We start from the raw sequence: 24,886 nt of genomic DNA, 5'->3' as shown, positions 1-24,886 counted from the left end.
CAAAAGAATGGTAGTAATTAAACTAGGGAAGACACACATTAAAGTAAAAGTTGCACAATAATAATAATAATAGTAAGGGCGAAATGTCAATCTGAATATTACATGACAGAAAACTGAGAAATCCCAGAAGATGTATGAGAGTATAACAGAAATAAACTTGTATCCCATAATAAGTCAGCTTCCCAGAATTACCAAACTCTCATGGAAATTCTCCCACAAACTGCAGATATTCTTATCTTTTGAAATTCTTTAAGCCATCACATGGTTCATTCTTTTCAGGCAAAGATCCAAATACCAGGGAATGCAGCCCACTAGGCTGTCAATAATCCCGTCCCTTATACGGCATCTCCTGTAAAAAAATTGGAAGATTGAGTTTCCAAAATACTGACCATAGAAGTTATCTTGGAAGCAAGTCAAGGAGCTAAGTTTGTTCAAATGCAGATCAAATGTCTAAATGATGAAAAGTCCTTCTCCGTGTCTCTTACAAGGAAGGATTTTCAACATCGGCATATATTAAACCATTGAGAGAACTACTTTTATCACGTATCTTTCTCACACTGAGATACACAAAATTAAAAAAATACACAAATGAAACCTTCTAATCAGAGTAATGGAAAAGGGAAAACAATTGTGGAATAAAAACCAGAAAAAGAAATAAAAACTAAAATTTATGAGCAAACATGCGAGTCCTTACAGGTTGGTAACTTGGCACATATAAAACTTGCCTAGGATGACCCATAAGTTGTCCATACTGCAATAAGATTAAAATTTTAAATAGCTGAGACTATCTTTTGACCATTAAGAGTCACCAAAGAGTAACTACGAGTGAAATCCCACCTGTGGTCCATTTGGATGAAAATATGGTTGGGATGGCATTTGTGCCACTTGTGGATTATACATGACAGGTTGTGGCCCTGCAAAAGTAGTTCCAACCTGCAAAACATAAGCAATTTAATCAAACAGAAGTCAGAGGTTACCGAATACAACTTTTCAACCTCACTATGAAAAGATAGGCCAATTTGGCACTTAACCAACAAGTAGAATAATACTATGATTTGCTTAAAATTTTTCTCACCAAACAAACAGTCTCAAAGCATGGTCTGCAGAGATGAGAAACAAGACCAGCAAGTAGTCACTAACATTAATCCTTTTTTACATCCCATAACTAATCAGGAAATTCATGGATTAATAAAATAAGTTGGAGGACCAATCCAACCCAGTAATCATTGAAACGTACACTAGAAGCACCATTCCATTCAATATCGGTTCATGACAACTATTAAAGGAAAAGAAAGAATAGGGTAAATCCCTTGTGTATATTGAACACATAGGGTTATGTTTATATAGGAAAAAGAAACATATGGGCTAAGCCCATTACATAAATATGAGATATCTAACAATATCTATAATATCTCATAATATCAAATAATATCTAATTATATCTAATAATATCTAATTATATCTAATAATATCTAACACTCCCCCTCAAGCTGGTGCATATAGATCATATGTACCCAGCTTGTTACAAATGTAATCAATCCTAGGTCCTCGTAAGGGTTTAGTAAAAATATCTGCTAATTGATTATTTGAATTAACAAACTCAGTCTTGATATCTCCTGATATAATCTTTTCTCGAATGAAATGACAATCAATCTCAATATGTTTTGTCCTTTCATGAAAAACTGGATTTGAGCTAATATGAAGAGCAGCCTGATTATCACATATCAGTGTCATTTGAGTAACCTCTCCAAATTGCAATTCTTTAAGTAACTGTTTAAGCCAAATAAGCTCACAAGTAGCCGAGGCCATAGCTCTATATTCTGCTTCTGCACTAGATCTTGCCACAACACTTTGTTTCTTGCTCTTCCAAGAGATCAAGTTATCACCAATGGAGACACAATAACCAGAAGTTGACCTTCTATCAGATGGAGATCCTGCCCAATCAGCATCTGAATAACAAACGACTTTAGTATGGTTATTATGACCATATAACAAACCTTTTCCAGGAGAGCCTTTAATGTACTTCACTATACGAATGACTGCATTCCAATGATCTTCACATGGAGAATTAAGAAATTGACTCACCACACTGACTGCAAAGGAAATATCAGGACGAGTAACAGTGAGATAGTTCAATCTTCCAACTAATCTCCTGTACTTCTCAGGATCTGAAAGAGGCTCCCCCTGATTGGGTAGAAGCTTGACGTTGGGATCCATGGGAGTATCAACAGATTTCGAATTCATCAACCCAATTTCCTCCAAAATATCTAATGCGTATTTTCTTTGAGAGATAACAATACCAGTATTGGATTGTGCTACCTCAATCCCCAAGAAATATCTGAGTTTGCCTAGATCTTTGGTCTGAAAGTGTTGACAAAGGTGTTGTTTTACTTGTGAGATGCCATGGTGATCACTGCCTGTAAGAACAATGTCATCAACATATACTACAAGATAGATACACCCAGCACTCGAGTGACGATAAAAAACTGAATGATCGCCTTCACTGCGAGTCATACCAAATTGTTGAACAACATTGCTAAATTTTCCAAACCAAGCCCTAGGAGACTGCTTGAGGCCATATAAGGATTTGCGAAGACGACATACCAATCCAGAAGACTCCCCCTGAGCAACAAAACCGGGAGGTTGCTCCATATAAATTTCTTCCTGCAAATCCCCATTAAGAAAAGCATTTTTAACATCCAGTTGATAAAGAGGCCATTGTTGAAGAGCAGCCATAGCTATGAATAAGCGAACAGAGGCCATCTTTGCTACTGGAGAAAAAGTATCACCATAGTCTAAACCAAAAATTTGGGTATAACCCTTAGCCACAAGACGAGCTTTGAGACGATCAATAGTACCATCAGGACCAACTTTGATAGCAAAAATCCACCTGCAACCAACAACAGATTTCCTAGATGGTAAAGGAACAAGTTCCCAAGTTCCATTATTCTGAAGCGCATTCATTTCATCAAGCATGGCCTGACGCCAACCAGGATGGGCTAAGGCATCACCTACAGATTTTGGAATGGATACAGAAGAAATAGACGAAAGGCAGGTATAAAAGGGTTGAGATAGTCTATGGTAACTCAAAGCAGTATAATGTGGAGAGGGATTACGAGTAGAACGTATACCTTTACGGATAGCAATAGGAAGATCAGGTTCAACAGTCGGAGGTTCAACTATAGGAGCCGGAGGGGGATGAGGTGTTGGCACCAGAATAGAGTCTGCTGATGGACGATGAGACGGTTGACGACGACTATACACCTGAAGAGTTGGTGGCGGTGGTGAATTGTTAGGTGCACTAGGCACAACAAGAGGAATATTTACTTGATTAGATGAAGAAATTGAAGGAGAAGGACAAGACTTAAAGTAAAGGGAAGATTCACTGAAGGTGACATCTGCTGAAATAAAATAACGGTTTAAAGACGGTGAGAAACATTTATATCCTTTTTGTGATCTAGTGAACCCTAAAAAGACACATTTGTGTGACTTAGGAGATAATTTATCAAGACCAGGACTAAAATTATGAACAAAACATGTGGACCCAAAAACTTTGGGAGGTAAAGAGTGGAGAGGGTCATGTGGAAATAAAATAGAATGAGGAATTTTGTTATCTAAAACTGAAGATGGCATGCGATTAATGAGATAACATGCACTAAGAACAGCATCACCCCAAAAACGCTGAGGAACATCACCATGGATTAAAATAGTACGAGTTGTTTCAACAAGATGTCTATTCTTGCGCTCAGCTACCCCATTTTGTTGAGGTGTATAAGCACATGAAGTTTGATGAAGAATACCATGAGAAGCCATAAAATTTTTAAAAGGATGAGAAAGATACTCACGTCCATTATCACTGCGCAAAATTCGGATGGAAATTCCAAATTGATTTTTAATTTCATTGTAAAATATTTGAAATATAGAAAACAACTCAGAACGGTTTTTCATTAAAAATACCCAAGTACATCTTGAATAATCATCAATAAAAGTAACAAAATACTGAAATCCTAAATTAGACTTAATACGACTTGGTCCCCAAATGTCAGAGTGAACTAAGGCAAAAGGAGATGAAGCACGTTGTGAGACACTACGAGGAAAAGAACTACGAATGTGTTTCCCTAACTGACACGACTCACACGATAAAGTAGACACATTAGACAAACTTGGAACAAGCTGTTGCATCTTGGCAAGACTAGGATGACCCAACCGAGCATGAATGAGAGATGGAGAATCCATAATTGCGCCAACATGTGCAGAGATCTGTAGTTGATAAAGTCCATGAGACTCACATCCGGTGCCAATCATCCGTCCCGAACTCCGGTCCTGTAAAGTAACAGAATCTTTGGTAAAAGAAATAACACAGTCAAGGGAACGAGTGAGACGACTAATGGATAATAAGTTAAATGGAGACCCAGGGACATAAAGAACATTATCAATAGATAAAGATGAAAAAAGATTAATAGTACCAACACCATGTGATGGTACCCTATATCCATTGGCCATGGTAACTGAAGGTAAATAACCCGTAGTAGATAGGGAAGAGAAAAAAGATTTATTACCAGTAATGTGATCAGTGGCACCTGAATCTAGAACCCAAGGGCCATGGGAAGTGGAGTGAGTGAGGCCAACAAAAGATGTACCTGAATGTGCAACAGAAGCCGTGGAACTAGGGTTCTGACGATCCTCATACCATTTAAGAAATTCATTGAAAATAGCAGGCTGGCTTGGGGTATCAATTGAAGTATGGTCCATGGTAGAAGGTTGCACAGGGGCAATTTGAGCAACCGCAACAGATCTAGGAGGACGACCATGTAAGGCATAACATCTGTCAATTTTGTGGCCAAGTTTGCCACAATGGTCACACTTGTGACGCCCTTTGCCCGGCTTGTGAGGGCGAGTACGATCATTATGCTGAGATACTAAAGCAGAAGAGTCATCAACATGAGACGTTATATCAGCGGTGTGTTTACCTGGCACGCGCAAAAGGGTAGAACAAGTGGAAGTAAAATTGGGCACAATAGGAGATCCCAAAATTTGATCACGAACGTGAGAATAATCATCAGGAAGACCATGTAAACCCAATAACATGAAGAACTTGGATCTTTGTTCTAGTTCTTGAGAAGGAGTAGAGGCAGGAGGTAATAACTCATTAAAATCATGAAGAAGAGCATGAAGTTTACCTAGATATTCTGCCATTGTACCATCAAGACGTTTGGGAGCAACAATTGTGAGAAGATTTTGACACACACCATAAAGACGTTGAGTATCATTGGTGTATAATAATTTTGCTTGTTCCCAAACTTCTGAACATGTTTCATAGGTACGAAAAATTTGTTTTAAAGATGAGTGAATGGTCGATTTGATAACAATGCATAATTGAGCATCAATTTTCGACCAACGAACAACCTCATTTTCAGGAAGAGTAGGATGAGTAAGATGATCAACATAACCTTGACTCTTAAGCCATAATTTAATATCTGATGCCCAAGTGTCATAATTGGTTCCATCCAATTTGTCAATGGAAAGATGAACATTGACGTAATTAGTATAAATAGATGAATCCGGCATAATGACTGAAGAAGAAGCCATAGTGGCAGCGGAAGCGGAAGAAGCCATAAAAGATAAGGACAAATCCAGTCACCGGTTAATTGGCGGGAGCAACAAAGATGAAGGCTCCGACAGCGATTCCGGCGGCGTCTCCGGCGAAGGTCCGGTGAAGGTCCGGCGAAGGTCCGGCGAAGTTCCGGCGAAGGTCCGGCGAAGGTCCGGTGAAGGTTCGGCGAGACAGTGGGGGTGGTGGCTGGAAAATTCCAGTGAATAGTGGATTCACCAATAAAAATTGAACCCTAAACCCTAACCTTATGCTCTAGATACCATATTAAAGGAAAAGAAAGAATAGGGTAAATCCCTTGTGTATATTGAACACATAGGGTTATGTTTATATAGGAAAAAGAAACATATGGGCTAAGCCCATTACATAAATATGAGATATCTAACAATATCTATAATATCTCATAATATCAAATAATATCTAATTATATCTAATAATATCTAATTATATCTAATAATATCTAACAACAACAAACAGAAATATTGTTAGACCTAGGCAATCAATATAAATAATACATACACTGAACGCCTAGAAGAAAACCTTATAAAAGAACACGGTGAAAATATGAAACAATAACTACAATAGTATAGTACATAATTTCCTGATTGCAGAGGGACAATAACATCCCATTAAATACTTACTCCAATACCCATGGGCATGGCTGGCATATTTGGTACGGTAGATACAGTAGCAGGGTAATAGAAGGAACCATCAGACACTGGGGAGCGGGGCCTAGCATGTGCTTGGGATGGCATAAAACTCTTTGCATTAGGGTTGAGTTTGAACTCCTGAATACAACAACAAATGGGAAGCTCTGAGAAATGACAATTATATAAAAAGAAATAAATTGTGTCTACCTTAAAATAAATTATCAGCAGTCGTAGGTGCAATTTCCAACTTTATAAGGTCAATCTTGCACTTTCTCACCTTGGCATAGGGATTCAGAGTTGACTTCTCCGAAGACAGGGAACCAACCGAAGAACTCGGTGATAGACCAGGACCAGAGGTTGATGTACCTAGTCTTCCACGTGCAATTACAGACTTTGTTTCCCCAACCGACACATTTTCTTCAGGAGTCTTCAATAAAATATGATTAGAAGATAACCCCCCTTCATCAGAACCATCTTTCTTAGACTCCAGTGATGACCGTAAATCTGCATTAAAAATTGCCAAGATCAGAGAAATATAATACATTATAAAAGAACAAATCAATGAAAAGAAATTTCAACTGCAGGGGAGAGCTTCAATTCAGAAGCATTATCAAATCAAGTACTGGCAAAAGGCTTTAATACTTCCTTCATAATAAACAGAACAATCACTTAAATGACAGTAGTTAGGTTACATCCACATTAGTTTCAGGCACAGTGCTTTCGATCTAATCAATTCGGGGAGCTGAGAAAGAAACTACACAAACCCTGAGATTTTGACAGTTGGACATCCTGAGCTTGCTGCATCAATTAACAGTAAAAAAATAAAGAAAAAGAGAAAGATGAGATTTAAGATTTTATAGCTATCTCGAGTGAGATATTTGAGCAGATACGATATGAGAGTTGTAACTCTGACTCACTATCCAATTTTCTTCCACAGTATTATCATTGGCTCCATGAAGGTTATTAGCTGAGTTCTCCTGAATCCTGTCAGTTGGATTTAAGAATTATGATAATGTTGGCTTTTATGTTTCAAAAGCCCCTTGAGCAGAGAGATTACAATAATTACTATGAATAAAATAATTATATAAAGAGAACTGAAAAAATAAAAAGAAAAAAATCAACAAATACCTGCTTTCACCATCTGAAAATGAGCAACTCTGGGCAGGGTGTTCAGATGCTAACTGCTTAGCATGATCATTAGAACCAGAACGACATAAATCCATACCACTTCTTAACTGGGATAATTCGGAGTGATCCTGAGAATTAAAGCAAAAGAAATAACAAGCTAAATATAGGAAATTAAGTAATTACTTTATAAGGAACAAGGGAGGAGAAAGCAAGAGTATGAATAAAAAGGAACATCTTATTACTTTGTTTTGGACACAATTTACAAAATTTGTGATATGTTTAAATGTTAAACTTGTACTTATTTCAAAAACAGGAGACTGAAACATTTAGCACACTTCCAAGCAGAAATTATACACAAAAATTATCATAACTCAGTACTAAAACAAGAGTTGCAACATTGAAACGTCGCCTTCCCCCATCTTAGGCTGGAATTTAAGATATTAACACACCCAAAATTGGATTTGGATATACTGTGTTTGTCAAAACCAAGATCCTTAAGGTTTGGGTGGGGTGAGGATGAAAGATCATGACTAGGTGCTTGAAACACAAGTACTGAAAAATATAACAGGGCTTTCTACATATAAAATACAACAAGTAATTAAAACATGTAATATAATACCACCAAATATCAAGCGAGAATTTCAGGTATTTATTTCAAAGTTATTGCATTGTCTTGTTGAAATTTAAATTTGATAGTGATTATGGAAAGGAAGGAAAAAATAGCAGAAAGATAACAGAAGAGGTTAATTCAAATGAAGGCCCAGAACAAACTCAGTTCATGGGTTTCAGAAACCAAAAGAAGAAACAAGATACACACCAAAGTGATCTGTGATCCAAGTGAGAGGGAAGTTGAGAATTAAGAGACAAAGAGGTTGGGTGTTTGAGATAGAGAAGAGGAAATTTGAATGATTCAGAGAGGTCAAGACAAAGGAGATGTAGGAATTTCAGATCTCTCAGAAGAAAGTTGCGGTCTTTCAACCCATCACCGCAAGGCTCACCCAGCTCACCAAACTCAAATGATTCAATGGTTCCGGCATGTCTACCCAGGGTTGCAACCCCAATCTTGCAGTTTAACAATACTCAATACAGGCAGGATCATGTGACCCCTCCAAGTAAGGTCACGATAATGTTGACAGCAATAGGATAGGATACTGTTTAATGGTGTTCCCAAGTTAAAACGAGTGTGTTTCCAAGGCCTAGAACACACTCCTGTCAGAGATGTGTGTGCAAATGGTGATTAAGAAAAATATAGATTCATATTTATTATAATTGAGACAAACGGTTTTCACCATACAGGAAAACTGAAGTAAAAGCACTGAGAAGAAAATGTCATCCAGTTATCTCACTCATAATTTGAAGCCAAGGGGGAAAGTTAGAGGTAAAATAATTACTATAAAATTCCCATAACAGATAAATCCTTTACGCAGAAACATGATTAGCCTCCCAAACAGCTAACACACTCTTCCCGATATAACACTCGTACCCTAGTATTCAGTACAAGATAGGACACCAGTAACATTCAAAGTGACAAATGATTTAAAGTATAGTCTAACTAAAATATAATACATATATAACTGGTTGAGGAGGTACCACAGAGGAGAAATTTGCCAATTTTTGAGCTCCATTATTGCCTTTAACTTCACCTGGTCTCTTGATGACTAAACCATAAATATTATCAAACCTTTCAGAATTGTGTGAATCCGAATCCAACAACTTATCCTCATTTTCGTCATATCCACTATCATCAACAGTGTTACCCCTATAGACTGAAGAGAATCTGGTTTCTTCATCAATATCAAAGTTATGGTAAAGGCCTCTTTCCTGTTGATAAAAATCAGTTTGAGGAATCCAAATAGATAATTAAATAAAATGTTACACAAATTCACAAAAGGAGAAAAAAGCCATTGAAGCCACACCAACCTCTGCTAGATGGAGATCTTGGGTTTCCTCACCCTCAATTTCTCTTGCAATTCTTAAAGCTTGCTTTTCCAACTCTCTTGTCTGCGGCCCTTTTTCAAGTTTTGTTGTATATAACTCCTCATTGAATGTGCTTTTTACACCGAATAACATTTTGTTCGTTTCAAACTGATCCCATCCCCTAAAAAAATACAAAAATAATTGTTAATGTAAGAAACAAAACAGAAGATCTGTTAAGAATTGTAACCTGAATGTAAAAAATGGTAGTAGAGACGTAATTGAGCCTGATCTTTTTAAGTAAAGACCTAGCACAAAATTCTTATTTCCATTTTGCTATATCAGAATAGTTCATTATGCCAATATATTTTCAATAATTCAACCAGGAACATTTCTTAGCTTCCATAATATCTCTTAAACATCTACTATTTGTGTCTTAGATCATATTTTTAATAAACACTTGAATTTAGAGATGGCTACAAGTATATATATATATATATATATATACATATATTTTATAAAGATGAGTACAAGTATATCTCAAAGAGGAAGGCTACAACCTATGTTCCTTAACCTAAAGCTAGGTAGACCAAAAAACAACTTTTATATAAGCTGTACAACAAAACAATATCATATATTTCAACACTCCCCCTCATGTTGAAGTATATACAAAGCTAGGAACGTATAAATTGAATTATAGGCTCTCTTGATATATAGTCATAGATCTATATTCAACTCCTGCACTAGATCTGGCAACAACAATTTGTTTCTAACTCTTCCAAGAAATAATATTCCCTCCAATGAATACACAACATCATGTGGTGGACCTCCTATCACTGGGACAGTAAACCCAATCTGCATCAATATACTCTAAGATTTGAGTATTTCCCTTGTCCTCACAAACTATTGTTGTCGTGGAGCCTTTTTGACATATTAGAGAATGTGAATCATAGCATTCCAATGGTCAATGCCACGATTATGCACGAATTGACTAACAACTCCAATTGCACAAGTGATACAAGGTTTTGTAATAGTGAGATATATAAGACAACATTTTCTTTGTTAAACTACAACATCTTCCTATGATTGAACCACTTCAATACCAAGAAAGAATTTCAAATAGTCAAGATCTTTGGTCTGAAAGTGACTGACTAAGTGTTCTTTTAGTTGGGAAATCTGAGTAGCATCATTTCCTGTTCTAATTATATCATCAACATAAATCGTGAACACACTTCTTAGGGGAAGTATGTATGACAATAGAAAACTGAATAATCTGTCTCACTCCATAGATTTGCACAATATGACTAAATTTACCAAACCAAGCGCTAGGTGATTGATTCAATCCATAGAGAGAATGATGTATTTACAAATTCAAGAGATCACTGCATGTAAATCTCTTCCTCAAGGTCACCATGAAGGAAGTCGTTTTTAATGTCAAGTCGGTGAAGTGGCTAATGATGAATAGCAACCAGAGCAATTAAACTGTGTTGATACCGAGCTTTAAGGCAGTCAACTTCCTAGTAGGCCCTACTTTTAACATCAGACACTCATCAACAACCAATAGTCTTGGTCAAGGTGTGTGTGAAGGACTTCGCATGAAGATCATACTTGATGACCTTGAAATAAAGATTAACATCCTTATGCAACTCTACTGTCAGCCATAAGCATTATATATAATCCAATCCAACACTATAGTACCAAACATACTAAAATTAATAGTCACTTCATCAAAGATAATCTTAACAGGGGCCTAGTGGTTACAACCGGTGCCTCTAATGGGTTTTAGATAGCAAACATTTACCACTAAAAGACTTCCTCATGACAGATTTCAGGATATTCTACAGCAGCTTGAACTTTTGCTACATGTGAAAGCATATCATGGTAGCCACTAAAGAGCAAGGTCAAAGAACCGTGACAAGTCTTATGGGTCGAGCAAAGTCACTCGGTGGCTGGAGGGTGGCACATGGGCTTCACACGCCTGGCTTTCAGCATGTGACTAGGAGAATTAGTCACACCAAATTTGGTGCTTGCCAAAGATAAAGGCAGTGGCTGATGACAAAGGACAACTAAAAGGAAATGACGAGCACTAGTTGGCATTGCTCGTCATGACGAGTAAGACCACATGCTTGTCAAAGAAAAAGAAAACTGAAAGGGTATGTTCCTAGACCTAAAGCTAGGTACATCCAAAAACAATAAGCCTATATGTAAACTGTAAAAGGTTCATACTACAGTTTCTGAGCCAACTTAAAGAACAACAGAGGAGACTGATGAGCATGCATCTGGGTGTCAAGCCTTCAAGGCAAAAAAAACAATTCTGTTTCAGAAAAAAACAGCCTAGTGCTATAAAGTGTGTTTGTGTGGGATCCACAGAAAGTAACCCATCATTCATGAAAGAAAGTTTTTAAGTAAAACAAGAGAAATATGAAAACACCTATTCCAAGGGCCATCAAAGATATTTTCCAGTTCAGGGCATTCTGGATCATCTTCATCAGGTACCCATCGCTGTAATTCTCTGCCTGTCTCAACATGTCGAGATTGAGATATTACTGAATCAACCATGATCTCATGATGCATGTCATCATAGTGAGGTGCACTAGTTTGGCCATCTCTGAAAACAGAAACATCCTGCCAAAATGACGAAGAAAGAAACAATTTCAGGAAACAGATTGACAGCATGTTCAATGCAACTTCACCTAATCCTGAAGAGCTGAACTTTCCCAACACCATTCATTACTATATCGATTCATTTTTTTGTTAGTTTGTTTTTAAACAACATAGAATTTAAACTTGAATTACTATCATGATTTTCTCAGCACACAGCAAATATATGAAAGACAGCAACCTTTGCTATAACTTGTACAAGGTCATTGGAAGGTATAATTAAAGTCTTAGAAGGAGCTTTGCTGAAAGATTCTACACGAAATCTCTGTCCTTGCAAGGAGCCATCCTTTGTCAAACAAGCCATTTTCAAAATGATTCCTAAAAGAACAGTAATGAGTAGCAAAATATGACAAATTTTATACGATCTATAAATATATTAATAAAACTAGAAGCTGCAATATATTAACTAAAACAAAGAAAAATATCACTGTCCTCAATATAAAAAGAATTAATCACACAAGCATAACGAAACATACCATAATCTTTGTCAGTATTTGTTGCATGAAATATTCCAGAGTATATAGATCCGTTTTTCACCTGGGCTTCCACATGCTGCCCAATAAGGCATGATGTTAAATATACTAGTCGATCATGTGAAGGACTCCCATAACTACCACCTTTATTGTCAGACACTACACCTGTAACCATAAATATCAGCAAAGTATCAAGTAAAATAGAAAATAATAAAAAAGTCAGATCTGAAGTTCACCTGTACTAGGTAATCTGCTGCTGGCATTTGACTTTCCAGAGGGGATCTTATAATCAGACTTAGTTGCCCCCTCTTTCTCAGATTTTCGACGGATGTATCCATTAGATGATTTAGGCTGCCCAATTTGTTCCAAATTCATCCTCACCCACAGCCCTAGTTCCACTAACCTAGAACACTTATGAAGTCAATTTTCAAGACTTCATTTTATAAAAAGATGGTAAAGAAAGGGTACACACATATATTCATAAAACAAAAATCTACAAAGACTAAACAAACATTACAATGCAAAAGCGTATGAAATAAAATAACCACAGAGAATATATGCAATCCAGACACTTTATATAACACAGGTACAATAGAACACTTAAAAATTCATGATACAGACTATTTATGTTAACATGAATTGGAAAAAAAAAACACTCTACCCAAATGCACAATATTTGAAAAGAGACATGGATAGTTTCTAATTAATACATGATTTCATCCGTGGATGATAATCAAAATTGATAAAAGAAAGGGAAAAGAAAAATACTAGTAGAGTAGTGATCATTTTTATAATTATCAAGCAAAAATAGTTGCATGTCATTCCTTTGCCCATATCACAATATATTCCCTCCCCTATCAACATGCACAAGAATTACATATGTTTCCCTATCTATGTTAGAATGTCCAAAAGGGCATCATTAGTCTTACTCAAAATAAGTCTTGACTATATAATTGTCTATTATTTACTATAGCATTAAGGATACAAAGGAGAAGATATAGAAATATTTAATTTTAGTCCTGCGAGGACTTTTTCGGTGGTCAAGATATGATAGGATATAAATATAAATTAAAAACATGATAGGATAAACATTAATAATATTCAATGTTTGATGCAAATCATGATTGACCAGAAAACAATATCTTGCAATGGTGGTGACAATGCTCTTGATGATAGTGGTAGTGATGGCAGTAATGAGATGTTAGCAACAATGATAGCAGCAACATTATTGGTGATAATAATGACAGTGGTAATATCAAGATGATAGTGATGATGGCAGTGGCGATGAAGGAGAGAGTGATAACAACAATGGTGGTAGTTAACATAACAATGATGCTAATGGTTAACAATAATGACAACATAAGTAGTGACATTAATGGCGGTGATGGTGACAATGTATTGATAGTTGCTATGATGAAGATTATGTGATGATAGTGATGATCAAAATGATAATGATGGTTACAATGATGTGACAATGGTAGAAGTGGTACCAAAAGTTTTGACAACAATGGTGAAATGGTGGTAGTTGTTGTGACGGAAATGATGATGATAGTGGAAACTATATATATGGGGTGGTGGTGGCAACAACAAAGATTGTAGTGGTCACAGGGACGACAATGAAAACAGTGGTAAAAGGGGTGGCAATGACAACTAGGATGGTCATGACAAGGGTACTGATGATGATACTGGTTGTAATGAAGGGGGTAGTGTGAGAGTAGGAGCAAGGTCAACTATCCTATCTTATTATAACTCAGCTTCCCTTACACAAGTAGGATAGGAAAAATAATCAAGTAAGGAGATCATATCATGCCAATGTAGCAACCAAGAACGGGAGGATATTTATCCTTTCCTATCCTATTATGTCCTAGAACACCAAACGACCCTTAAAGTATTGAATTGTATACCACACATATGAGTAACTTTTAAAAAAAAATAAAACACATAAAAATATGTATAATAACATATAATACATATATATATATATATATATAGAGAGAGAGAGAGAGAGAGAGAGATGTTAGAGATCTTACACCAACTAGAAATATGATCATATTATAGCATATAAGTGGATGCAAACATGACTTTCAATTTTGCGAAGTTGAGTTCAACTTAAAGTTTACTTTCTAAAATAGTAAGAGTTTATCCTAGCAAGGATTTTGGGACATATTGTCTCCCCCACTATTAGACCACCACCTTCAATTATCTAATCTCACACTCGGGATGTATATTCCTCTGCCTGGGTGTATTGAAAATCCTACATTGACTAAAGACATAGTCATGTTATAACATATAAACAAGTACGAACCTCACCTTAGAAACATATAAATAAATACAAACCTCTTCTTAGTAACGAGTTTTGTGAGTGTGTTTGGGGGGAGCTGTGTGTTTTCCTTTTACCAGCAAAAAAAACTGTATTTGTCTTAATCCAAAATATCCAAAGCCCCAGTGACTCTGAAAACACACCATTTTACTCCTCAAACTCCAGATCCCTTTACTTTGTTATAGGTCAATCTTGTCCGAGCAAAATCAACCTTCAAAACTAAAAACCCAAAAATCATTCCACTATTACTAAACCTAAAACATAGCGTGGAAATTAGAACCTCAATGCCCTCGACATAACACCAACTACCAACATCGAGGTCTTCAAAATTTCAAACAACACCTCCAACAGTTGACTACAAAGCCTAGGGTAGCAGAGCCATAATTTTTTCTTCGTAATGAAGCTTCGTTTTCACTTTTCCTTAAACTTGATCAATTTCCCACTCCTCTCCCTCTTCAATTAGAAACTTAATCAACCAATTAAATTTTTTACCGGTGCATTGAGGAACGAACAAATGCACGAGAAATTTCGCCATCCAGGAATGAAGCGAATGCAGATATTGTTGATTTTGAAATTGAAATTACAGACGAAACAAAAAGAGTGGTGTTGGTAGGTTTGACAGAATTGGAAAAGAGAAAACGATACCTGCGATCAGAATAAGAATCGCGTTGAAGGGTGTGGGGCTAGGGATGAAAACGACGTCGCAGCGACGGAAAGAGAATCAGAATCAGAGTTCTTCTTCCTTTGGGTTTCAAAGGCGTGGAGAGAACAGAGAAAAAAAATTGAAAAGAAACTAACCATAAAGCTTCAAAGCACTTAACAATTTTTGCGAGGGTAAACAATTAATTAATTAACGTAAACCATTAGAGATAATTGTAAATTACGATCGTTAATTCATCTCTTAAAAACTATCATTCATTAGGAGTCAAGATAAAGTCAATTATCATTCTATCCCCTCGTGTATGCCAATTCTCAATGCCATTTTTTTTATTTTAATATATTAAATTAAATATGTTTTTGGTGTCTCTTTAGTAAAATAAATTTTAGTATGAAAATAATTGGAATATATCCTTCAATATTTAGTTATAGTGGACCTACAATCAAAATAATAACAAATTTTTGAAAAAAAACTAACAATCATTTTATATATAAAATTATCTATTATAATTATTTTCATACTACATATAACTTAATAGTCTAAAGTTTGAAACAGGGAGTAAAACAAATTCCGTGTTATAATACAATGACAAAAAATAATTTTATGTTATAGTATAAGAAGAAGAAAAATATATTTTATCTTTTTTAAATAAAATTTAGAGAGAAAAATGCACTAAAATTATGATTAAATGCTAAACATTTTCTAAAAAAAATGTTTATTTCACTTCACTCTCTATAAAAAAAAAATCACTTTCTTCTTTATCAAAAACTTTTCACTCTTAATTGTGATTGCTTAAACTCTTATATATAAGTTATAATATTAATGTATCTCAAGTCTCTTTTTTTTTCTCACATCATTTTCTCTTAGAGAGAGACAAAACTGTCATTCTTACTTTTTTCATTTTCTCTTTTTTGTAGATATGTACTCTTATTTTTTTCTATGGTTTTTACACCTGCATTACAACACCCACTCAACCAGTTAGTGTGTATTGAGAAACCTAAAATTCTAGACTAAGCAAAAAGTGAAACCTAAAATTATAGAGTAAGCAAAAGTGTATGAAATGATGACAAAACACTTTCTTCTTTTTTTTTCTTTTTTTTTTTACCAATCTTCAATTAATTTGTTTCCAACGCGCTCTCTTCTCCCGTTCTCCTATTCTATTTTTTCCACTTTCAAAAGAGTAAGTTTTTTTTATAAAAAAAAAAAATCATAACACACTACAACGGTAAATGCAACCACGTTTTGTTTTGTGCGTTCCGAATTTATAACAATTTGGAGAGGAATTTAAGCTTATTTACATGTTTATGTTTTGTTCAAAGGCTTCCTGGATACAAAGGTGTAGAAGTCATTAATCCAAAGGTTAAAGAAAAGGTAGAGATGTAGAAGAGGAAGCATAAAGAGGAAGATGAAAACAATATGTGTTTATTTATTTATTTTTCTCCTTTGACTCTTTTATGTAAAAGAAAGAGATGACTACTAGAGATATTTTTTCAAGATATTTTCTTTGTTTTTTAAAAGTTGAAAAACAAAAAAAGCATATCAAATATTGAGTGTCTAAGAATTTAGTGAAAAAAAGCACATAAATTGTTCAATTTTGTCCCAAAATTACAAAAATAGGTAAGTTATAAGGTAGAAACATGACTTAAAAAAATTTCTGAAAAAATTGTGCATGCATTACACACATTTTGTGAAAAAACAAAGTGATAAAAAGTTGTCATATTCATGCACGACTTTAACTTTGCTTTACTTTATCTTCTAAAAAAGTTTATTTGTTTTTTGTTTTTAAAAATAGAATAATTATAATTATAAAAAATTTGGAAAAAAATTCAAATAGAGAGTTAGGATTGGGACGCGCTAAGGCTTTGTTTGGATTAGAGGGTGTGAGGAAGTGAAAAGTTGAAGGTGTGGGAGAGTGAAAGTGTGAAGATTTGTAAAGAAAGTTGAATGTGTTTGGATTGAGGTATGTTAGAGTGAATATGTAAGGAAAATTTATTGAAATATGCGAGTGATGTGATGGTTATAAGGATATTTTAAATTATTTTTAATTGTGTAAATTGTAAGATTACAAATTTACCATTGTATATATAAAAAAAAAGAAATAAATGATAATTAATTTTGTGGACATTATATTTAATTAAAAGAAATTAAAGTTTTAATTATAAATAAAATAAAAAATGATGTAAAATTCAAAGAAATAAATTAATAATTTTTTATATTTAAAAATAATTTTATTATTTTCCATTTTATTAATTTAAATTAATTTTGTTAATTAAGTTAATTTATTTAGATAATTTTAATATTATTTATGTTTCTTGAAATTATGTTATATATATATATTTATATACAAAATTATTATTAATAAGGATTTTCATTATTATCATTAACCAAAAAAATATAATCAACAATGCATGCAGGAGAAAAGCAAGGGTTTGCATTGCATGGAGGAGAAAAAGCAAAGGTACATGCGTAACTTCATACGTCACATTCCCTTGGGTAATCTCTCTTTTCTCTTCATCTTTTAGATGATCACATATCCACTCCACTTTCTTTCCATCCCCTCCCTCACCCACATGCAACTATGGAAGCAAACGGGGTGCACGCATACATCTGTCTGTCGTCAACAACCGTACCACTCCCAAAAGCAAACAGAGGCTAAAAGTGAAAGTTACTCAAGATGAGGTAAGGAATTCCATGGACAATATCTAAAGGGGATCAGGGATATCAAATTTTCAAAAAATAATCATTTACTAATATTTTTTATTTTTTAAGTATTTTTTAAACATTTTTGTATATATTTAAGATTTTAGTTTTCGTTTTAGGTTTAAGGTTATGTTTTCATTTTATGATTTAGGTATAGTTTGTACCTGTGCAAGATTAGTGTTTAGCTGTGACGTTTTTGGTTAGGGTTTATATTTTATGGCGTATGATTCAGGGTTTCAATTTAACATATTTTTTTAATTTATTTTTCATTTAAAAAACAACTAAATCTCTCATGGTTTTATAAAACTTGTTAAATTAATAATTTAATTAATTATTATAATTTTAAAAAAAACAATAAACTTTTTTTAAAAAAACTTACAAATTATAAATTTCATATCACATCCCTCTTAATTTAATTTCATTCTTTGCTAATAATAAATAAATAAATAAATAAATTTCATATCACTGAAGTCGAATATGAAGTATGACAACTTCTTCACAATTTATTTTTCTCACAAATGTCGTGTTATACATACACTACTCTTTCACAACATTTTATTTAAAATTGTGCTTCTTTCTCACAACTTACCAATTTTCGTAATAAAAGAAAATTCTACCCATTCTAATAATTCAGAACAAAATTGCACCATTTACGTGGGAATCCAATCCTGAACTTGAACATTAAAAAGGTCTAGTTTAGGAAATAAAGTGTGCAGGGTGTACTTGAGAATTTTATTTGATTTATTTGGTAAAAAATCACCACTTCAAACGCCCATTTGTCTAGTTCTTTATTGATTTAAAAAATTATGAGATGTTTTGGTTTGTTGGAATTAATAGATTTGTTAAAAAATCAATCTCTTTGGATTATGAGTTTTACTCTGAGAACACAAAACTCGTTTAAACATTCCATTACTAATCTTTGAATTATGACAAAGATTAGTCAATACTTCATTTGATTAAAAAAGGAACATTTTTGGTTAACAATCTATAACTCATAAGAGCTTCTTTTTATCATAACAAACCAGATGAACTTATTGAGAATAATGCACCTTGCTTGGTTTCTCATACAAGACAAAACAAATCTTAACCATAATTTTCAATACAAGCACTTTCAGTGTAACCAATAAGCATAGTTCACCCCTCCATGGAACCACAATTTCATCAGCAGAACCAGAAATTCTAAGTGCAAGTCACAGAACTCTGGTGGCAGTGAAACTATGCTAAAAAATTATAACAATCTGGTGCCATTCTTTCAAGAGATGTGTGGCATTGTGCTTAATTCACAGTGGTAACTTGATTTTCTCAGACCATTTAAAGATATCAGAATACACCTTATCACCTCCTAGTTCTTCTCCTGTGGCCCCTGCTGCCACTCTAATAACATCCTCAATCAGTGCAAAGTTTCCCATGATGTCAACATGAGCACCACTCTGTGTGCCTCTTCCTTCTAACAAGTTGGCTGGAGGAGAATGATCATATTCTCTAACGTAGGTGCGAATGCCAGAAGGGTTGAATCTTGTTTTTCCACGCCAACCTTTAGCACACATGAAGCCTGAGCTTAGAACTGGCACAGTCTCATCCCCCTCAACAGTGTACACTCCACCTTGCAGACAGCTATCTTCATCATTACCACCATCTTGTGTAGTGTCAATTTCAAAAGGAATGTAACACTCGGCAAAGGGAGTTAACTTGTAGACATAAGACCTTTCAGTTGGTAAGCCAACTCCATACATAGAGAAGATTTCCATATCAGGAGCATTTGGTAATCTGCAGTTATTTTAGAGTGGCAAAAAACATCAATTGAATACACAAAATGAGTAACTCCAAATCCTAATATGAGAAGTGGTCAATCAATACACTGTCATCAACCAGCATGCCAGCTCTAAATTCCACATTATAGGAGCTAAAACTAATCTGGACCACTACCACCATAGTAATAATAATAGAAATGTAAAACAATCATAAGGGTATGTTTGATTTCTGTTTTCAGAATTTGTTTCTAGTTTTTAAAATGCAACTACATAAAGGAGAGGTTTGAACAAGATGAAAAGATAACCTCTTCAAGTTGTTTCTGTTCTTTTGATTTTAACTTTTAAAACTTGTAGATTTTCTTGGGGGTATTTAATTGATTGTTGAGTAGTGTGGATTTGTTGTAGAAAGTAGCTTTTAAAATAAAATAATAAGAAGTCAGAAGAGAATCAGACAAACCCTCATTGTTTAAATACACTAACAAAAGTAAGTAACCAAAAATTCTTACTTTGTTTCCAAGGGATTTGACCAATACTTGTAGTGACTGTATTTAGGGTCATCCAAATTGTCAGCAATTCCGTAAGAGAAATGAGCACTACCACGAGCCATCATCTTTGGAGCAACAAAATGAAGCAGATCTACGATTGAGCCAGCTGTATAAACCTTATGTTCAGCAACTGCTGTTACTCCCTCAATTCCCATTTCATGGTATTCGGTCCACACATCACGACAAGTGGTATTAGCAACACTGCGACCCTTGTGGGCATCCTGTTAAAAAGAAACTCAGTATAAACTATAAACATAATAGATTCAAAAAGCTAGATAAAATATTTGGTAAAAGTGGCCTTCAAGAAACTACCAACTTATGCATGAGACTAAGTCCAACAAACTCTCGTTAAGATAGACTCTAAATGACTCTGGTAGCATATTAAGAAATAGACTTTTAGCCTAACTCAATCTTATAAAACCGACTTATAAAGTGAGATTTGCACTCACTTATATACTATGAAATATTCTTATTTCTAGTCGATGTAAGATCTCCAACAATTTATGAACTAACTTAACTCAACAAACTTGACTTTTAAAGTGAGAATTATCCCAGCCTTATAAGAACTATGTTACTCATATCATATCTCTAATATGAGATCTAAACACACCTCCACGTATCCAGAACTAGACATTTGGAGTGTGGCAAATAAGGGTTGGCCAAGTAGCAACACCCCATGTTACCTAAGAATAGACATGAATGTAGATGATCCAGTAACAGATCTAGAATAGACTTTGATAACCATCATAGAAGTTGAGCTTAGGATATAATTCAATCTCACAAAATTAGCTTTAAGGTGAGAAAATTGTTCAACTCTTATAAGAACTAATTAGCCATTTCTCTAGCATACAATAGTAGAGAAATTTAAAGATCCATTGTTAAAAGAACCTCACCCGGAAGTCAGTCATCTCAATCTTAGAGGAGGGTGCCTCGGCCACGTTTCTTCCAAATGATATCATCCTTCCATAGTTGACAGAAGTTGTTTCTTTTGACTCTTGGTGTGTTAACTTAGTATTATTATTGTTGTGCTTTCTCCTGCCAGGGTGATAGCCTTCCTCTGGTGACCAGTCAAGATCACCCCATATAGTATCTCCTCCTTTTGGTATCATTGACATTGTTGAGTCCCAAGAACGGGTCATCTTCATCACATGTTGCAAGGTTTGAAGCCGAAACAGATCGTTATCCAAAAATCCTGGAGCTATTGTCCTTGATGTATAACAAGAAAGAACCAAATTAAGTATAAGTCTAAGATGCCGAAAAAAAAATACTGATATAGCATTAGTGCCAGTTGCAATCTGAATGTCCTTTCTAAATACGGATAAATAGTAGGTGAAGCAGAAAATGTTGCACAGGACTATTTACTATGCAAAAAAACTGTAATTAAAACAAGAAATTGTAAGGAGAAGAAAATTCTTAAAAAGGTATTATAAACTACCAAGCAAAGCTTATTTAAACAGCTAGAGCAAACAGGTAGATAGCTAAAATTTGAGCAAATAACATTGATGCCTCATGCATAAAGCTTCTTGAAATTGCCCATGAACCTATGCTTTTTATAAAGTTTACAACAATCTCCTTATAGATGTATACAATATAATGTGTTGATTAGGTGACAGAGCATATCAATGTAATGTGTAACTGTACAAAGAATGTCAATGAAATATATTTCAAACCATTAAAGAAGGTAAGTGTAGGGATGAAAAAGGAAGGAGTACTGACAAAATATGATGAAACCTCAGCAGTAATTTTGTTCTTAGCAACTAACATGATCAATAAGTAAATTTACCTGGCAACAGCAATATCCCTGGCCTCAGCTGAGAAAAGCCCTGCTATAGCCTTGGGAACACCTAAAAATGGTCCACCAATGTTTAAAACTGCCTTTATATACTTAGAACACCAATCTGGTCCTCCCCCACCACCCATTGGAGCTGGTGCTTCAACCCATTTCATAAAATGAAGAAAGTATAACACACCCATTGAATGTGGAATAATAACTGCCTTATTCCCACCATTAGTAGCAACCATAAGTTCTATGTTGCTTTTTATCCGACTAAGTGTTTGATCCCTCACCTGAACAATTAATTTAACAATTAGAAAAATAAAAAAAGATTCAGCAATTATTTTAGAAATATATATACTACTCTTTTTATCTTATAAGTCATTATCAATGTACTTCTTTAGGTGAGGGACGTGTGGCACAAGAACTGTAGGTGAAATCAGTTATAGAATATATATACCTCAGTGTTCTGAAATGCTATTCTCCAATCATATGAAGCCATGTACATGGTTTTTTCTTCATAACCAATGCGTGCCAAGTTAGCAATCAGGACTGCCCATACAAAGTATCCTGCAGCAAAGTAATCAGCAGCTACAAGTCCAGAGACAGGCCTAACTCTTATGCCTGGTGGATCTAATCCTGTTTCATTGTTCAGTGACATGTGATCCACCCAGCATGAAGGTCTGCAAAACATTCATCAAGAAACAAAACATAATCCTTATCCCACCACCATATCTAGGTCTACAGGAACTTAGTTACAAGTATCACAAGCATAGGTTAAGATTGCAAGTCAAAAAGAAAAGAACAACTAGTAAGAAGTGGGATATCAAAGAATTTCGCAAAGCAATAAAGTTGGCAATCTAATGCACGAGTTTCCCACCAAAGGATAAGCAACAAAAATGGCAATCCAATCACAAGGCATCAAACTTACCATTGTGCTAAGGTTTGACATTTTAAAAACACCAAAATGAAGGTGAACGATCTTATACACCTTATCATACTGTATTTAGGATTATCATTTCTATTTGGATATCCTCTCTTAAGAGAAGTTAATTCAAACAACAATAAACGAACAAACAAAATAACTCAAAAGCGGAAAATTTAACCATCTCAAGCAATCTCATCACAAACCAAAAAACAAGACCATAAAAGGAAGTCCCCTTTCAATTCATTGCTTCCAAAGACTCCACCACCCATAATGGAAACAAGTTGACAAATCCATCCAACGTTCTAAACCTAGAGCGACATATTTCACCATACATCACCAAAGGTTACCTAATTAGGACCATTCCAATCTGCTATCACCCATCATCATCCTCATCAGCATCAACCAAAAACAGAAACACGACACACCAATAACATAAACCACTTACCCCAGTCGCACGACAAAACAAGCCACATCCATACATCACCAATCAAATTAAGGTAATGACTAAGAATAAATACTTTATGCACTAACAATGTAAAGGAGTTTACAATATCAGCTGATCACAAACGTTCTTGTATGTTAAGTTTATTTGACTTTTATAATAATATTAACTAGCAACTTAAAGTCATACTACGTTTTCTGATTAGTTAACAATCCAAAAATATTATGCTAACAGTGAATAGAAATTGAACTGAATGAACAAAAGCAAGCAAGAGTTTTTATCATAATCAACAAAAAAGAACATAAACAAAGAGCATACCAAACCCTAAAGCACTTGCCTAGTGGAATGACAAAACAAGCCACAAGCAAACATCACCATCAAGTCAGATGTAAGCAGAAAACAAAAGCAAGAACAAGCAATACCTTTTATATACTTCTCCAAAGGTACCACCCCACAAGCGTTTCCTGAATAACCCTTCTGCACACTGATGACCCTCCCATAGTTCAAGCCCCCCAGTGACAATCCCCGGCACAAAAACAACAGGGTGCTTCGCCCTGAGCCCCTCCTTCTTGAGCTTAAGGCCCGGCGGGTCAGGCATAGGCCCAGTGAATGCCTCGGTCACGTACTGGGGAATCGAAGAAGGCATCATCTGATACAGAAACAGAAGAAACCACCACAACGTGCAAATGAATCCCACCCACCAGCAACAGTGATCCAAACACGACCATTTCCTCTTCTTCTTCTCCCCAACCTCATCTTTCTTCTTCTTACTCTTCTTATTCTTATCATCTTCCTTCTCCTCTTCGCTCACAACATTAGGCTCTGAACTCGGGCCCGGAACCTGTTCCGTTTCCGGCCCTTTTCTCCGACGAAGCAAAGACATCTTCTACAACACGTTACAAGCTTCAAACCTCAATTTTCTCGAAAAAAAAAATCACTTTTTTCAGTTTCTCTCTCTCTTTTGTTCCGTTCACTTCCCCCCCATAAATTACAAACACAAGGGCTGCGTTATTTTCCCCCAAAGATTGAAGATTTAAACGGAAATCAAAAACCCATGATTATAAAATCGCAATGGGTAGCTCGGCCAGCTCAGAATTCTGCTTTTCTTTAAGAAAAAAAAAAACAGGGTTGCTTTATCTGCACATAGAAATGAAGATCAAAGTGGCGTGAGTTATTGGTTATGGCATCTCTGAACCACTGAACGGAAACTGATCTTGAAGCTATGTCTTCTTTTTCGCTGTGTGTCTCAGATTTTGTCGAGAAAGAAGGAGAAGCTTATCAGAAATTTTTGAAGGTGCGGTTATTGGTTGTGTTATTGAGTGATGGTGAGT

General features: G+C 35.0%; 2 protein-coding genes across 13 annotated transcripts; both read right to left on the bottom strand.

Moving 5' to 3' along the window:
* Positions 1 to 37: 37 nt before the first annotated feature.
* CID4 (CTC-interacting domain 4) lies at positions 38 to 15,674 on the bottom strand. Of its 12 annotated transcripts, none has more exons than XM_068623698.2 (15): positions 15,403 to 15,674; positions 12,674 to 12,840; positions 12,441 to 12,602; positions 12,146 to 12,282; positions 11,735 to 11,928; positions 9,310 to 9,487; positions 8,980 to 9,210; positions 7,390 to 7,517; positions 7,179 to 7,245; positions 7,026 to 7,059; positions 6,539 to 6,765; positions 6,253 to 6,399; positions 838 to 933; positions 695 to 751; positions 38 to 349 (listed from the first exon to the last, which is right to left on the bottom strand). In XM_068623698.2, exons 2-15 carry the CDS (start codon positions 12,810 to 12,812, stop codon positions 320 to 322), a joined length of 1,827 nt encoding a protein of 608 aa, XP_068479799.2. In that variant the 5' UTR covers positions 12,813 to 12,840; positions 15,403 to 15,674; the 3' UTR covers positions 38 to 319. The 12 variants fall into 12 exon arrangements, 7 of the variants coding, with proteins under 7 accessions (XP_068479799.2, XP_068479801.2, XP_068479800.2 ...); XM_068623700.2 differs by having other exon boundaries at positions 12,674 to 12,870; positions 15,403 to 15,545; XM_068623699.2 differs by having other exon boundaries at positions 14,775 to 15,465.
* A 3,443-nt stretch (positions 15,675 to 19,117) lies between these two features.
* On the bottom strand, positions 19,118 to 24,479 carry LOC137819738 (phospholipid:diacylglycerol acyltransferase 1). The gene is made up of 6 exons (XM_068623697.2): positions 23,978 to 24,479; positions 22,646 to 22,868; positions 22,195 to 22,478; positions 21,305 to 21,617; positions 20,373 to 20,632; positions 19,118 to 19,882 (listed from the first exon to the last, which is right to left on the bottom strand). The coding sequence occupies exons 1-6, from the start codon at positions 24,436 to 24,438 to the stop codon at positions 19,396 to 19,398; spliced, it is 2,028 nt and encodes a 675-aa protein (XP_068479798.2). The 5' UTR covers positions 24,439 to 24,479; the 3' UTR covers positions 19,118 to 19,395.
* Positions 24,480 to 24,886: the final 407 nt, after the last annotated feature.

This window comes from Phaseolus vulgaris, chromosome 10 (genome assembly GCF_051622355.1).
Source record: "Phaseolus vulgaris cultivar YP4 chromosome 10, ASM5162235v1, whole genome shotgun sequence".
Lineage (NCBI taxonomy): Eukaryota > Viridiplantae > Streptophyta > Magnoliopsida > Fabales > Fabaceae > Phaseolus > Phaseolus vulgaris.
Note: the sequence above shows the minus strand (reverse complement) of the source record. Positions and strands in the feature narration are given on the sequence as shown.

Excerpts from the sequence above, each read along its gene's own strand:
- CID4 (XM_068623705.2), bottom strand. Across the intron at positions 9,488-11,734 it reads TTTGATGGCCCTTGGAATAG|GGGATGGGATCAGTTTGAAA; the intron begins GTGTTTTCATAT and ends GTATTTTTTTAG. Across the intron at positions 350-694 it reads ATGTGCCAAGTTACCAACCT|GAGATGCCGTATAAGGGACG; the intron begins GTAAGGACTCGC and ends ATTTTTTTACAG.
- LOC137819738 (XM_068623697.2), bottom strand. The coding sequence starts at position 24,438 with ATGTCTTTGCTTCGTCGGAGAAAAGGGCCGGAAACGGAACAGGTTCCG. Across the intron at positions 20,633-21,304 it reads TTGAGATGACTGACTTCCGG|GATGCCCACAAGGGTCGCAG; the intron begins GTGAGGTTCTTT and ends TCTTTTTAACAG. Across the intron at positions 19,883-20,372 it reads TCAAATCCCTTGGAAACAAA|ATTACCAAATGCTCCTGATA; the intron begins GTAAGAATTTTT and ends AAATAACTGCAG.